We start from the raw sequence: 13,778 nt of genomic DNA on the forward strand, positions 1-13,778 counted from the left end.
AGATTGCTCAGGATTCTCTGATACAACCTAGTTGGCTATTCTTGAACCCACATAAAACATCCCTGCCTATAAGCCTCCATTCATCCTGATGGCCTTCTTTGGAATGCTCTTGTCCCTGTCCCGTTTCTGGAAGATCTAAATTTTCCTCAAGGTTCATCTTATAATAATCCATGTTCTCCATGACATCCCCCCTGACAGGGAGGTCACCACGCCATCCGAATATTGGCCATGCTGTTGGACTCTGCACAATACCACATGTGTTGCTGTTTGCCTCTCAGTGTGTATGCTCCGTGTCTCTCCCCATCCCCAGCATGCAGGCCCTGTGACTGGCAAGAGGCTGGGTCACACACCCCTTTCCTTCCTCTGTGCTTGATGGGGGCTTAATGTATGTTTGATGACGATGTGACAATGATCCTTCCCTAGTCAGTCATTACCCTGTCTTGCCCACAAGACATCTGAATCTGACATTTTATGCCGGTGACTTCCAAATGTGGTCAAACATCAAAATCACTTATGAAACTTAAAAAAAAAATGTATCCTTGGCCTAATATGTGACCTCCTGAGTTCGAATCTCTGTGTCTGGAGCCTGGGGCTCTGCATTATTAAAAAAATGAATTTGATCTACATTTTCAATGCAATCCCTATCAAAATACCATTGACATTTTTCACAGAGCTGGAACAAACAATCGTAAAATTTGTATGGGACCAGAAAGACCCCGAATCTCCAGGAGAATGTTGAAAAAGAAAACTAAAGCTGGGGGCATCACGATACCTGACTTCCAGCTCTATTACAAGGCTGTGATCATCAAGACAGCATGGTATTGGCAAAAAAACAGACACATAGATCAGTGGAACAGAATAGAGACTCCAGAAAGGGACCCTCAACTCTATGGTTAACTAATCTTCAATAAATCAGGAGAAAATACCCAATGGAAAAAAGACAGTCTCTTCAGTAAATGGTGCTGGGAAAGTTGGACAGCCACGTGCGGAAGAATGAAACTGGACCATTCTCTTACACCATACACAAAGATAAACTTAAAATGGATGAAAGACCTTAATGTGAGACAGGAATCCATCAAAATCCTAGAGGAGAATATGGACAGTAACCTCTTCGACATCACCGACAGCAACTTCTTTTAAGATACATCTCCAAACACAAGGGAAACAAAAGCAAAAATGAACTTCTGGGACTTCATCAAGATAAAATCTTCTGCACTGCAAAGGAAACAGTCAGCAAAACTAAGAGGCAACCCACAGAATGGGAGGAGATATTTGCAAGTGATAAGAAAAAGGACTGGTATCCAAGATCTATGAAGAACTTCTCAAACTCAACACCCAAAAAACAAATAATCCAGTCAAAAAATGGGCAGAAGACATGAACAGACACTTCTCCAAAGAAGACATACAAATGGCTAACAGACACATGAAAAAATGTTCAACATCACTAGCTATCAGCAAAATACAAATCAAAACCACAATGGGATACCACCTTACACCAGTTAGAATGGCAAATATTAACAAGGCAGGAAATAACAAATGTTGATGAGGATGTGGAGAAAGGGGAACCCTCTTACACTATTGGTGGCAATGCAAGCTGGTACGGCCACTCTGGAAAACAGTATGGAGCTTCCTCAAGATGTTAAAAATAGAGCTACCCTACAACCCAGCAATTGCACTACTAGGTATTTATACCAAAGATACAGACGTAGTGAAAAGAAGGGGCACATGCACCCCAATGTTCATAGCAGCAATGTTCACAATAGCCAAACTGTGGAAGGAGCCAAGATGTCCTTCAACAGATGAATGGATAAAGAAGATATGGTTCATATATACAATGGAATATTACTCAGTCATCAGAAAAGATGAATACCTACTATTTGCATCGACATGGATGGAACTGGAGGGATTATGCTAAGTGGAATAAGTCAAGCAGAGAACGACAGTTATCATATAATATCACTCATATGTGGAACATAAGGAATAGCGTGGAGGCCCACAGGGGAAGGGAGGGAAAACAGAAGGGGAAGAAATCAGAGAGGGAGACAAACCATGAGAGACTCTGGACTCTGGGAACCAAACTGAGGGTTACAAAAGAGAGGGGGGTGGGGGGATGGGGTAGCCGGGTGATGGGTATTAAGGAGGGTATGTGTTGTGATGAGCTCTGGGTGTTAAATGCAACTAATGAATCGTTGAACATAATAAAAAAATTTTAAAAATAAAATTAAAAAAATGAATTTGAAAAATGTTTAGCCAAGTTTTTCAACTGTCCTATGGTACCTTACTGGTTTTAAGCCTTCTCAAAAATACCTTTTATTTATTTAATTTATGTTTTGATTTTAGAAAGGAAAAATTCAGTGAGGGAAATTCTGGGTGATTTCTGTGAGAAAGTAAGGTTTCGCTATGTCATAAAATTTTGGGAATGAAACATTCATGTTTTAGAATAGATCCTGGAATTGATTTCAGCCTTGAAGTATGAAGGTTCGAGGAAAAGACTGATCAATGCTCAGAGTAGCTAAATAAGGAATTGGTATTCTCAAATGACACTTTGATAGATGCCCAGAGATAGGGGCTATATTTCTTGGCTAATTCCATGACACAACATACCTTTTATTTTTAACCCCATCAAACCCATTTTCCCTTCTTCTGGACACACAGCTAGACTACATTCCTCATCATCCCTTGCAGCATACCACGTGACTGAGTTCTAGCCAACGGAAAGTGAGCTGAAGCAATGAATCACAAAAATCTTCCTATGTGAGATTTCTTCCCCTCTCCCCCATGCTTTCTCCATTGGCTGTCTTAATGCAAAGGATTCCAAAACTGGAGAAAAGGATTGAGCCACAGAGAGAAGGAGGCTGGGCCCCTGGATGACCATGTGGAAGGACACTCTCCAACTAGCACACTCATTTTGGATTTCACATGGGTAAGAAATACATTTCTTTTTGTACGTCCCTGAGGATTGGAGGTTTAATGTTACTCTGGGTAGTATTACCCAACCAACATATCATGTAGCACAAACCTAGTTACTTAGGTGTTCTCCATGTACATGACATGGTTGGGTTGATGACTAACTCCCTCCTGGGGGTAGGATGATGGGTAAAGTTAGCCCTTGTCTGGCTGCAGGACTCTGAAGTACCCTTCCCTCACATCTCCAGCCATCCCCCAGTGCACACTTTACACCTCTCCAGGACTAGGGACACGCCTGAGTAAGGCAACATGGATTTAAGGAGTGTGCTCTAGTGCTCTGGGATGTTAAGTCCCTCATCTCTCTGGGGAAGGTAAGGAGAGCAAAGTCAAGTTATCCATGAAGGGCTTTGAGCTTGCTGGGTTTAGTCAGTGTTATTATTCACCCTGTTTGGCCTAAAATTGCCCTGGAGCCTACCGTTTTCTCCTGGCTCAGAGGACTAACTCAGGCTGATGTTAATAAGCATGTGACAATCCCTGGCCCCTGTAGCTTCAGAAAGGGACACTTGCACTACCACAGCTGGCTAGAGGCAGAGAGCATCTTTTTTTCTTTACCCACTGGGAAGAGGGCCCTGGAAGTGCTGTGTTTTGCCTGCGTACATGGACTCAGGGCAGTCAGACTCACTCCAGAGGGGTAGATGCCACCTGGGAATGAGAGCCTTGAGATTTTTCCCTTCCCATTGTCCCCACCTCTGACTTTGAAGCCCGTGGGGGCACTCCCGAGTGAGTCCCTGATGTGCATCTGTTGATAGTGAATGAATGAACAAATGCAGGCTACCCAGGGTGACAGTCATTGCTCTCTGCTTCTGTTAGCATGGGCATATCTGGCAGAGGGAGAATCCCAAACTGGCTACCAGAAAGGAGCCCGTTTGGCAAGCAAGGAACCCCAACAGCTGTGGCTTTATTGAGCCTCATGCTCTTCTGTCTGTGCTTCCCTCTTCCCTGGCCTTGACTGCCCTGTGATGCAAAGGTCTTGGTTTCCTACCAGGCTCCCCCTTAGATGATATTCCTAGAGGGCTGAAATACATTGCTTGTCCAGGTAAGCCTGTCACCTGGCACCAAGTAGTCAGTAAGTGTTGGCTGGATACATACATAATATCTGGATGACTTTGGAGGTTAGTACCATTTTACACTAGAGCATTCACAGGTATTCTCTGGTGGACTGAAAGGAGATGGAAGGAGCTCTGAGGAAGAGCCTCTATGTTTAACTCCCCGTACCTTGATTTAACCCTTCTGTGCCTCCATCTTCTCACCTGAAAACGGGGGATGACATATCTGCCCCAGCTACCCCAAAGTGTGGGACAGAGTGGGAACTGAGAGTTGTGAGGGGGTAAAGCACTTGGGGAGGCAGGTGCATGGCTGCTGTGGGTGCAAGGAATATGGGGCAGAGTAGATGGAATTCCAGGAGCTGTTGTGACAGTTGACACAGCCTGTCCTGTAGAGGGGCAGCAGACACTGGTTTGAGGGGCTTGCAGGGGTGACATCCACTCCTTCCATAGGCATCTCTCCTTCCTGGAACTGGTGGAGGCAAATGGGAACTTGTGCAGAAGAGAAGGCAGGCAGAAGGTGAAGAGCCCAGGCAGGGCCTGACCCTCTGCTGGCTTCTCCTGGGGACTGTGTAGCCATTGTATGACCTAGATTTTCTGTGTCTGTCCTTAAGGAAGTGAACTTTATTCTCTACTTGAGGGTGATTCATTAAATGTATAACTAAACATATTTTATATTTATGCTTTTGTTAGACATGGTACATGAATACATTTGCAAATGAAAAATGGCTATTGGGACTTATGCTCTAGTTCTGAAGTGGAGATAGTTAAAGACATGCTGGAGTGGTGAACTGAAAAGGCACATGGGGAAGGGGCCATTGTGTCCCAGGAGAGCAAGGAGAGACTCTCCCTGTGCTGGTGGTACTGCCCAGGCTGGAGGTCTGAGAGAAGGAGAATAGGCAAGGGCTGGGTGGGGAGTGGTCTTCAGCAGGAGCTGGGCTGGGGAAGCAGACGATGGGTTTCCGTGGTAGAAGATGCAAAGGAAAGACAATAAACTAACTCAAAATGAATAAGAGGTGTGGTCTAAAAAATCCAAAACCAAAATATTTTGTTCATAATGATGGCAATCACTTATCAAGTTTTCTACTACATGCCAAACACCGTGCTTTCATTTCCTCAGGCATGTACATACGAAGTAGACTAGCCTAAGAGTTAAGGGAAAGTTATTTAATCTCTTTAGAACTTCTATTCCTCTTATAAAAAGGGGGAATTAATTACAGTGTCTATCCCAAGGGCTGTTATAAGGATCGAATGAGATAATGCATGTTAAGTATTTGTGACAGTGACGGGCATGAAGTAGTACTCAATGAAAGCTAGTCTAGTCATTATCATTTATCACTCTGCTCATAGCTCTATCAGGAAGCTGTGATTCAATTTACAAAAGTCTGAATTAAACACAGCTTCTTAGGAGTGTGTCGAGACCTGCAAACTGAGGTTCATTGTAAATTTCTGGATTTCTTCTCCCTGGAAGTTACTACTTCTCTACTCAGGTAAGAATAAGTAATGAAAATGCCTTTTTCATCACAGAAAGATGCTACACAAAGAGAGAGTATTGTTACTGATAGCACCCCGTCTAAAGTGGAGGTTCTGTGGATGAGAAACAAGAATGGGATATGAGAAAAATCTTGGCTCTGTGGAGGTTGGCCTCAGTACATGAAGACATAACTCTCAGTTTAACAGATCCCATTTGAAAGATGCATTTGTCAAACACACTACTTGTCATTTAGGACAAAGGATACAAAAAGAACAGAAATCTAAATATCTTCAGAGGGAACATTTTTTCTTGTTAGACTATGTATATAGGGTACGGTTAAAAGCCTTTATAATGATAATGTTGGGGAAGAGAGCCTCCACATGCACATTAAGTTATGTACTTTCTATCTGACTGTGTGATTGCAGTGATTTGTGGGACAAGGTTTGATCCATGGCGTTTCCAAATCCATCTTGTAATGAGTCAAACTTAGCACCTGCTTCTGCTCTGTAAGCATGTCAAAGCTTAAGATGGTGTCAGAACATTGTGTTTAATTTACTGGGATATGTGATTATAAAGAGGAGGAAAACTATGTCCCTATAAAAACCTGACAGATTAAGGGGAGAGAACATGCCTTACTTCCATTTTGAGAAAACGTAGAATTAATTCCAACAGAAAGAATGGCAGTTGAATGGGGAGGGAATGAAGAAAACTAGCTATATGAGGTGGATTTAAAGTAATGAGATAACTCTTAAGCACACATCAAGCCAGTATTTGACTTGGTGCTGTCCTTCAAAATTACCTTGAAAGCACGTATCTGTATTCGAAGGATGCTGCTACTGCTCAAAACATCATGGGCACTACTCGTGGAGATTTTTCTTGTTACTCTTTATAGTATGGTTTGATACTCTAGTTGGTTAATATCACTTTATAATGATGACAGAGTGTGACATTATTTCTATCCCTTTGCCCGTTTGTAAATGGACAGAAGAAATACCTTTCCATGGATCAATGTCTCCCTATCATCATCCTTTATATACCAATGGCATATTCTCTGAGCCTTCACAGAAAGACTACTATGTGGTGGCAGCAATGTGAATATAGCTCTTTGCTCTCGAGTGCTCAGCTCTAGCTCTCTCTACTCACAAGGATTAAGGCACACAATTAAGATCAAGGCCTTTCTTATAAAGTGATTCTGACAGAACAGTGACCAGAGATAAAGAAAGCACAGGTACCAGGCAAGTCCCTAAAGAAAATTCCTTGTCTTAAGAGGAACAAATGCTGCTTGGGTTCATCTGATGGGATATAGGTGTTGCTCTGATATATAGAACACTTTGTAGCAGTATTTATTGTAATGTGATTTTATCTGTTTTGTTAGATTGAACACAGGAAGAATGCTAGATGGATTCCAACAAGTGAAATTCTCAGTTAATTCAGCTGGGATTTGGAAATATATGCAATTTCTCTCAACACATCATTCTGTAAACACATATTTATTGGGCATATGATGTGTTAGGCATGTTCTAGATGCTCAAGGAACAGTGATATATAAGATGGATTTGATCCCTGTCTTATTAGTGTGTATATTCAGCTTAAAAAAAAAAAAACCCAGATAGAAAAGAGTGACAAGTTATTATAGGGATATTTCAAGAGCTATGAGAAAATATTGTAGGTATACTATTTAGTCTAGAAGTCTTTAAAAAGTGAAGGAAGAGTGGTAGTTAGGGAGAAGGAAGGTAAAGGAAGAACATATCAGGTGGAGAGAATGGAAGGTGCCAAAGTCTGTAAGTAAGAATCTAGCAAGGTACAACTGAATTGAAATAAGTGTCTTGAACCTGGGAGCAGTTTAGAGCTAACGTGTGAACCCTAATAAAGTTGCTTCAAAAAACTTTGTAATGTATGCAATGTAATGTAATGTTGGGGAACCTAGGAACGGAGGAGATTTGGGACAGCATTGGGAATAAAGTAGCTGCTCCTTCAAGGTCCATGATTGAGGAGCTGTCCAGGACTTGGGTGCTGAATAGCTGAAGCCCCGACCTGCCTAAGGAAGCAGGTGGTACAAGGTGCTAATGCCTACCTCAGGGTGGGGAGAAAGAGAGTTGGTCTTTATCTTTCATCCATTTTCCTTCTCTTTCCCTTATATACTTCCTTCCTCTACCTCTTTCTCCTCCCATTTTCATTTTTCTGGCAATCTGGCAGCTATAGCTCACTCTCCCAGGGAGGAAAAGGAAGAATGTGTTTCTTGCTCCTCCTCCATCAGTGACTTCCCCTTATAAGGAGTCTACATAGCATTGATGATAGCAAATTTGGAAGAACACTCACCTCTATCTTAGGGTTGCATGACTGGTTATTATTGCTAAATTGGCCATCCAGCCTCTTCTGAGGCATTAGGTGGGGAGATATTATTATTATCATATTATAGTTATTGTTAGTGTTATCACTGACTGAGCACCTACTGTGGGCCAGGCAGTCTACCAAGCACTTTACTTCCCTAAGCCTCAGAGGTAAATTTTATTATGTCTGTTTTACAGAACATGGCTTAACTTGGAAGATCAGTTGTTGTGACTTGTGCTCTTTTTTCAGTGAGTTATCTGAGACTACCTAACTGAGCGATGAGGATGGAGGATGTGGGAAATAAAATTCACTGGTACTTACTATACATAGATGCTTTTAACAGTTGTTTTATTTAGTCTCATAACAATACGGTGAAGTTGTACTGGTACTATACTTACTTTACAAATGTGGACACCAAGGCCCAGAGGGGTTCAGTGACTGGCTGGGGTCACACCACTGCTGAGTGGCTGAGACAGTTTTAAACTTGGGACTATCTGATACTAAAGCCTATGCTCTTTCATCCACAGTGCTTTTTTTGTTTTATGGGCTAGTCACATCTACTGGTAAGTGACTTTAGCAACTGAAAACTGCCGTGCCTCACTCTCCTGCAGTCCCATTTTCCTCTGGGTCTTGATGCCTTCTATATCTTCTCTAGCTCTGGGTGGGGGGAGTAGCTTCCCACATCAGAACATGTCAGTGGCGTGCAGGCTCCTGGTGAATGGGGGGCGCTCGTGTGTTCTGTAATTGCACATTTATTAGGTCACAAAGCATCATCAAACCACGCTGGCCTTTGTCTGAATTCCCACTGGACAGTTTGGTCTCAGTATCAATATTGGAAATGTCAGTTTGGTAAACAGCCTTTAACAGGGAAGATGGAGGCTGAGAACAAAGTCTCCTTCAAATGAAACTCTAGCGGATGGGAGTGAACAGAGTCAACATCTTACTTGCTCTAAATCCCCTGGAGTGGTTATGAAAGAGAGAGGACTTGCTAGATTGAGGAGAAAAAAAAAAAAAACCCTTTGATTCATCCGAATTAATTTAGCATCTCCCAGGAGGGAGGGCTCTGGCATCATCCTCCTGTTCTCCATCCCCTGCATGCAACCCCCACAATCCTGAAGGACAAAAGACCAGTCTATGGTAGGGAGTGCCCACACTGCCCCTTCTTCCACTTTAATTAAATCCATTTGTCCTAGGGGCAGCACTGTGCCTCGGGATATCCAAGGGCTTTGATCTTTAACCCACACACATCTGAGGGAGTGGGAAGCTGGTGCTCAGAGTGAGGACAATCGCTTCTTCCCATGACAGCACAGCTCAAGTTATGAGCTCTTGGAAATAGCAGACTCTGTGAAGTTTGGGTGATGAATTTGAGACCCAACTTTATACTTACAAAGCTGCAAGGCAACTGGCAACACCCTTGCCTTACCTTAAGCTCTTTGTCCTCATTTTTCAAAGGTGGATCTACCAGGATGGTAATTTGAATGGGTTTTAAAAAGTCTAAATGCAGAGGCTGCTCTGGATTGCTGGGTTTGACATTTAGCCTATAAAAGGCTCCCCTTCCAGACCCATTTATTTGCCCCCTTGAAAGAAGTAACCCCCATCCTCTGCCTTCTGCCTTTTTTGGTCTGGAACAGATCAGCGCACCAACCATGGAGGACTCAGTATGATGCATCAGGGAGTCACGTGAGCTGATGTGCTGAGCCAGGCCCAGCTTGCTCCTGGCCGACTGCAGGTGGCAGACTGGTGCCATCTCGGGGAGACAAGTGGTAGATGTTCTCAGTGGTTATAGCTCCATTTCAGAGCCACATGGAGTCAATGATCTTCTAGTCCAACCCTCTCAGTTTAAAGATGAGGAAACTGAGACCCAGAGAAGTTCAAGGTCACAAAGCCACTGGGGATAGAATTCAAATAGGACCCAGGGCAGGGCCTCTGGTAGAAGCCCTCCTCTGTTTACTGAAGAATTTGTCATCTCCCTCATCTACCTGCTTCAGGGACCTGAATCCACAAAGCCCTGGACTTGGACTGACCTGAGCACCAGTCCTCACTCTGAGGCCAACTTGCTGGTGCTGTAACTCTTTGGTTCTTGATGAGAATCTTGTGAAAGGGCAGGCATGGGGAACATGATAAGGTCTGTATTACCCATGTCACAAATTTTGTTGTTAATAAGGGATAAATAAAACGTCAAATGGGAAAGTAAGGCAAAATGCATTAATTAAGAGAAAATGTGATATACGCATAGAGCCTGATTATTATTTGGCAGTAATATGAGTTGTTCAGTTTTATTTCTTCCTGCTACAGATACTGGAAGCAGCCAATCAGGCCAGGCCAGAGATGCAAGAGATGAGGGCTCATTAGCATGGAAATCCCACAGAGAAACTGAGTGCTCCCTAGAAGTCTGTAGAAAGTGTGTGTGTATGTGTGTGTGTGTGTGTGTGTACATATTTGTGTGTATGCACATGTATATGCTCATCTGGATCTGTATCTTGGGTAGAAGTGTTGGGGGGGAAGACATGACCCCTTTCTGCATCTTGGCTGATCGAGGAAAAGAGAGTGACAGGAACGGATGGAGGCCCACCTGTCAGCCACATCGAGAAGAGGCAGCACCGTCCACTGCCACAGGCTCAAGCCTTCATTGGTGGCAACATGCCAGACCATTCTGCTTTGTTCCTTCCCAGTTTTGTTCTCCACCAGCACCAAGGAGACATTTCCCTGCAAGACTCCACGGATGAGCCAGGACATTCGGAGCTGCAAGGGAGAGAAGAGCCAGAGGACAGGTGTTAATGTTAAAAGGAAGCCTCAGTGTTATGCTGAGTGAAATAAGTCAATCAGAGAAAGACATGTATCATATGACCACACTGATATGAGGAATTCTTAATCTCAGGAAACAAACCGAGGGTTGCTGGAGTGGGAGGGATGGGGTGGCTGGGTGATAGACATTGGGGAGGGTATGTGCTATGGTGAACGCCGTGAATTGTGCAAGACTGTTGAATCACAGACCTGTACCTCTGAAACAAATAATGCAATATATGTTAAGAAAAAAAGAAGAAGAAGAAGATAGCAGGAGGGGAAGAATGAAGCGGGGGGAGCCGGAGGGGGAGACAAACCACGAGAGACGATGGACTCTGAAAAACAAACTGAGGGTTCTAGAGGGGAGGGGGTTGGGGGGATGGGTTAGCCTGGCGATGGGTATTAGAGAGGGCACGTTCTGCATGGAGCACTGGGTGTTATATGCAAACAACGAATCATGGAACACTACATCAAAAACTAATGATGTAATGTATGGTGATTAACATAATAAAAAAATTTAAAGAAAAAAATAAAAGGAAGCCTCAGGTCCCCTTCCTGGAATTCTCAGAGATATTGCTGGAGACTCAGACAAGGGTGCCCAGGAAGGAAAGCTGGTGGCTGCCTGATCTTGCTCAGTCCCCCAAAATGTCTTTCATGAAGGTTCAAGGAGCTGGGCAGGGGCAACGATGGACAATTTTGGAATTTTTTTCAGGTTGATCCTAAGTTTCACCAGATTCTGTGTCTGAGGTGATATTAAGATCCATGGGATAGTAAATGAACCTCTTAAAGGGGATCCAAAGATTCTTGTCTGTGGCCCCAATTCACTTTGTGATCTTGGACAAGTGATTTTATGACTCAATTTCTTTAATGCCTTAGGTATCATAGATTTTTATTCTCCCCTCCCCAGACTCTAATAATCTTATCTGAATGATACTATACCTTGTGTTAGCTAACTGGAGACTCTGTGACTTGATACCTGTGGGCACTTGTAGGCAAAGTTAAGACAAAAATCTTGTATTGAGATACTTCCATATACTTGTCTTTCAGAACAGTATACTTGTCATCCATTTTGACAAAAGGAAGCTACAATCATATGTTTTCATTGGGTCTTGATTAAAGGTTCCTATGGCATTGTTCCCTAGACATATGAAAGGGACTGTAGCTAATATTTCTGAAAGAGTTTAAGGGCAGTCATGCCCAGAGTCAGTATATACTATAACGAGGTCTCTGATCTTTGTGTTTGATAGAAACAATCTATAAACAACATTTAAAACTTAGGACAACCAGAGCATATAATTTGCCCCAAATATTCCCATTCAGATCCTGTAATTAAAAAAATGGCTATTGTAGAATAGAAGGTAAAATATATCCTCTGGAAAACGAGAGTTTTCAACTGCTATGGTGCCCCCTTTTCTTTGTTTCTCATTGTTTGAAGACATGCTTTTCTGTAAATGACCATTCCTTTTTCTCCCAGTCTCTGAGCTCAAGGTTTCCTCACAATTTGACCAAAGAGGTCACGTACCATGAACTTTCCACTTTGTTGCACATGACCTCTTCACTAATAAGGTCACACCTGGCACTGGGGTGCCCAAGTGCTGTTCTACTTCTGAGAGCCTGAGTCAGGTAAGCCTGGTCTATAACCATACCTCTTCCCTTATACCGTACCCCTTTCCCAAATCCAGTGTAGCAAAAGTACTTGTCAACAACGAGCCCTCCCAGGATAACTTAACAAATCTGTTAATTGTTTTTCCTGACCTCACTTGCTTCCTTGTGCAGTCTGGATGCCATGACTAGAAACTTTAATCCTACCATTGCCAACTAACCTCTCTCAGCCCTTAGCCCATGCCCTGCAGTGCCTAGCTTGGGACATTGCTTGCCACAACCTTTCTCTCCTTTTGCTCCTTGGCCACAGAATATTGCTGATGTGGACTTCTGTGAAATCAGAATGTTGAACCTCAATGCCCTGGATGGTTGGTGGTACTTATTCATCCACTGTTGATTTCCATAGTTGATTTTTGAACACCCACAGCACAATGGGTGTTTCAAACTCTTCCTCAAACACTAATGCTGTTACCTATTGGTACCTAACTCTCTTGATCATTATTTTGATTCTTACTTTACTGATAAAGGTTTACTATATTAGGTGAAATCTCCTTCAGCCTCTCTGCTTTCCTTCCTCCCTTCCTTTCTTCTTCTTCCTCCTCCTCTCCCCCTCCTCCTCCTCCTCCTCTTCCTCCTTCTTTACATAGGTGTTTATTTATCCACCTTCCTTCTTCTTTTCCTGTCTTAGAGGAAGATGTAGCCTTCATTTTCTTCTATGTTAATTCCTCCTGTTTTACCACCCCCTAGTCCTTGCTCTCTTAGAAACTGCTTCCAGCACCTTCAGACTCTTTCTGCCTTCTGGGTGTCCTGTCTACAAATAAGATCAGCTTTCACCTGTCCCAGAAAAATATCCTTTATTTGATCCTGATAGCTCCTCTGACTCACAACCTATTTCTGTACCTCCATTCAGATGTTAACATCATGGATAACTGGCATGTAACTGCTTTTATTTCCTTGTTGCCCATTCTTTCTTTAAATTCTTTTAACCTGGCTTCTCTTCTCATTACTCTAACAAGGTAGCAGTCACAATGTCCTTTATAACTTACTCTTTCAACTCTCTCCACGGCCTCTTAAAGTGCCTCTCCCTCTCTACTTTCTCCCTTCTAAATTCTTTTGTGTATCTTGATCACATCTTCCTGTTTACCACTGCCATCTGTGACTCTTCCGTGGTTTCTCACTCCCTATCAATTAATGTCAAAGCATTCGTGTTCCTCTATAATCTAAGAAAATAAGCTTTTTAGGCATTCAATGAATATTTATTGAGTACTTATGCCGAGCCACATGTATCCTCCACCCTAGAATGGTCTAAGAGTTTGCGTTAGAGAGATCTGGATTCAAAAACTGTTCTTGTCACTTTGGTCCTTTTGAAGCTCAGTTCTGTATTCTCTAATATGAGAATAGGTTTATCTACCTTATAGGATTATAGTGACAATTTAATGAGAGATAACAAATAGTGTAACAAAATGGTAAAAAGGCATTTCGGCTGAAGCACTGAGGCAATAGATACTACAAAAGGATGTCTGAGAGCACAGTGACACAGGACTTTCATGAGGGGGTGGATGAAAACAGGTTATACA

At 42.8% G+C, this 13,778-nt stretch overlaps 1 protein-coding gene across 2 annotated transcripts in view; it reads right to left on the reverse strand.

Annotated features, from left to right (window-relative positions):
- ALK (ALK receptor tyrosine kinase) overlaps nucleotides 1-13,778 on the reverse strand; it is a 690,188-nt gene that overhangs the window by 89,328 nt on the left and 587,082 nt on the right. For both annotated transcript variants that reach the window (XM_028099603.2, XM_088026382.1), the window contains one exon: nucleotides 10,388-10,557. In XM_028099603.2, coding sequence (XP_027955404.1) covers nucleotides 10,388-10,557 — 170 coding nt within the window. The remainder of the gene's footprint in view (nucleotides 1-10,387; nucleotides 10,558-13,778) is intronic.

The sequence above is a fragment of the Eumetopias jubatus genome, unplaced genomic scaffold, assembly GCF_037043125.1.
Source record: "Eumetopias jubatus isolate StellerSeaLion01/CBP00866 unplaced genomic scaffold, mEumJub1_p1.0 scaffold_9, whole genome shotgun sequence".
Classification (NCBI taxonomy): domain Eukaryota; kingdom Metazoa; phylum Chordata; class Mammalia; order Carnivora; family Otariidae; genus Eumetopias; species Eumetopias jubatus.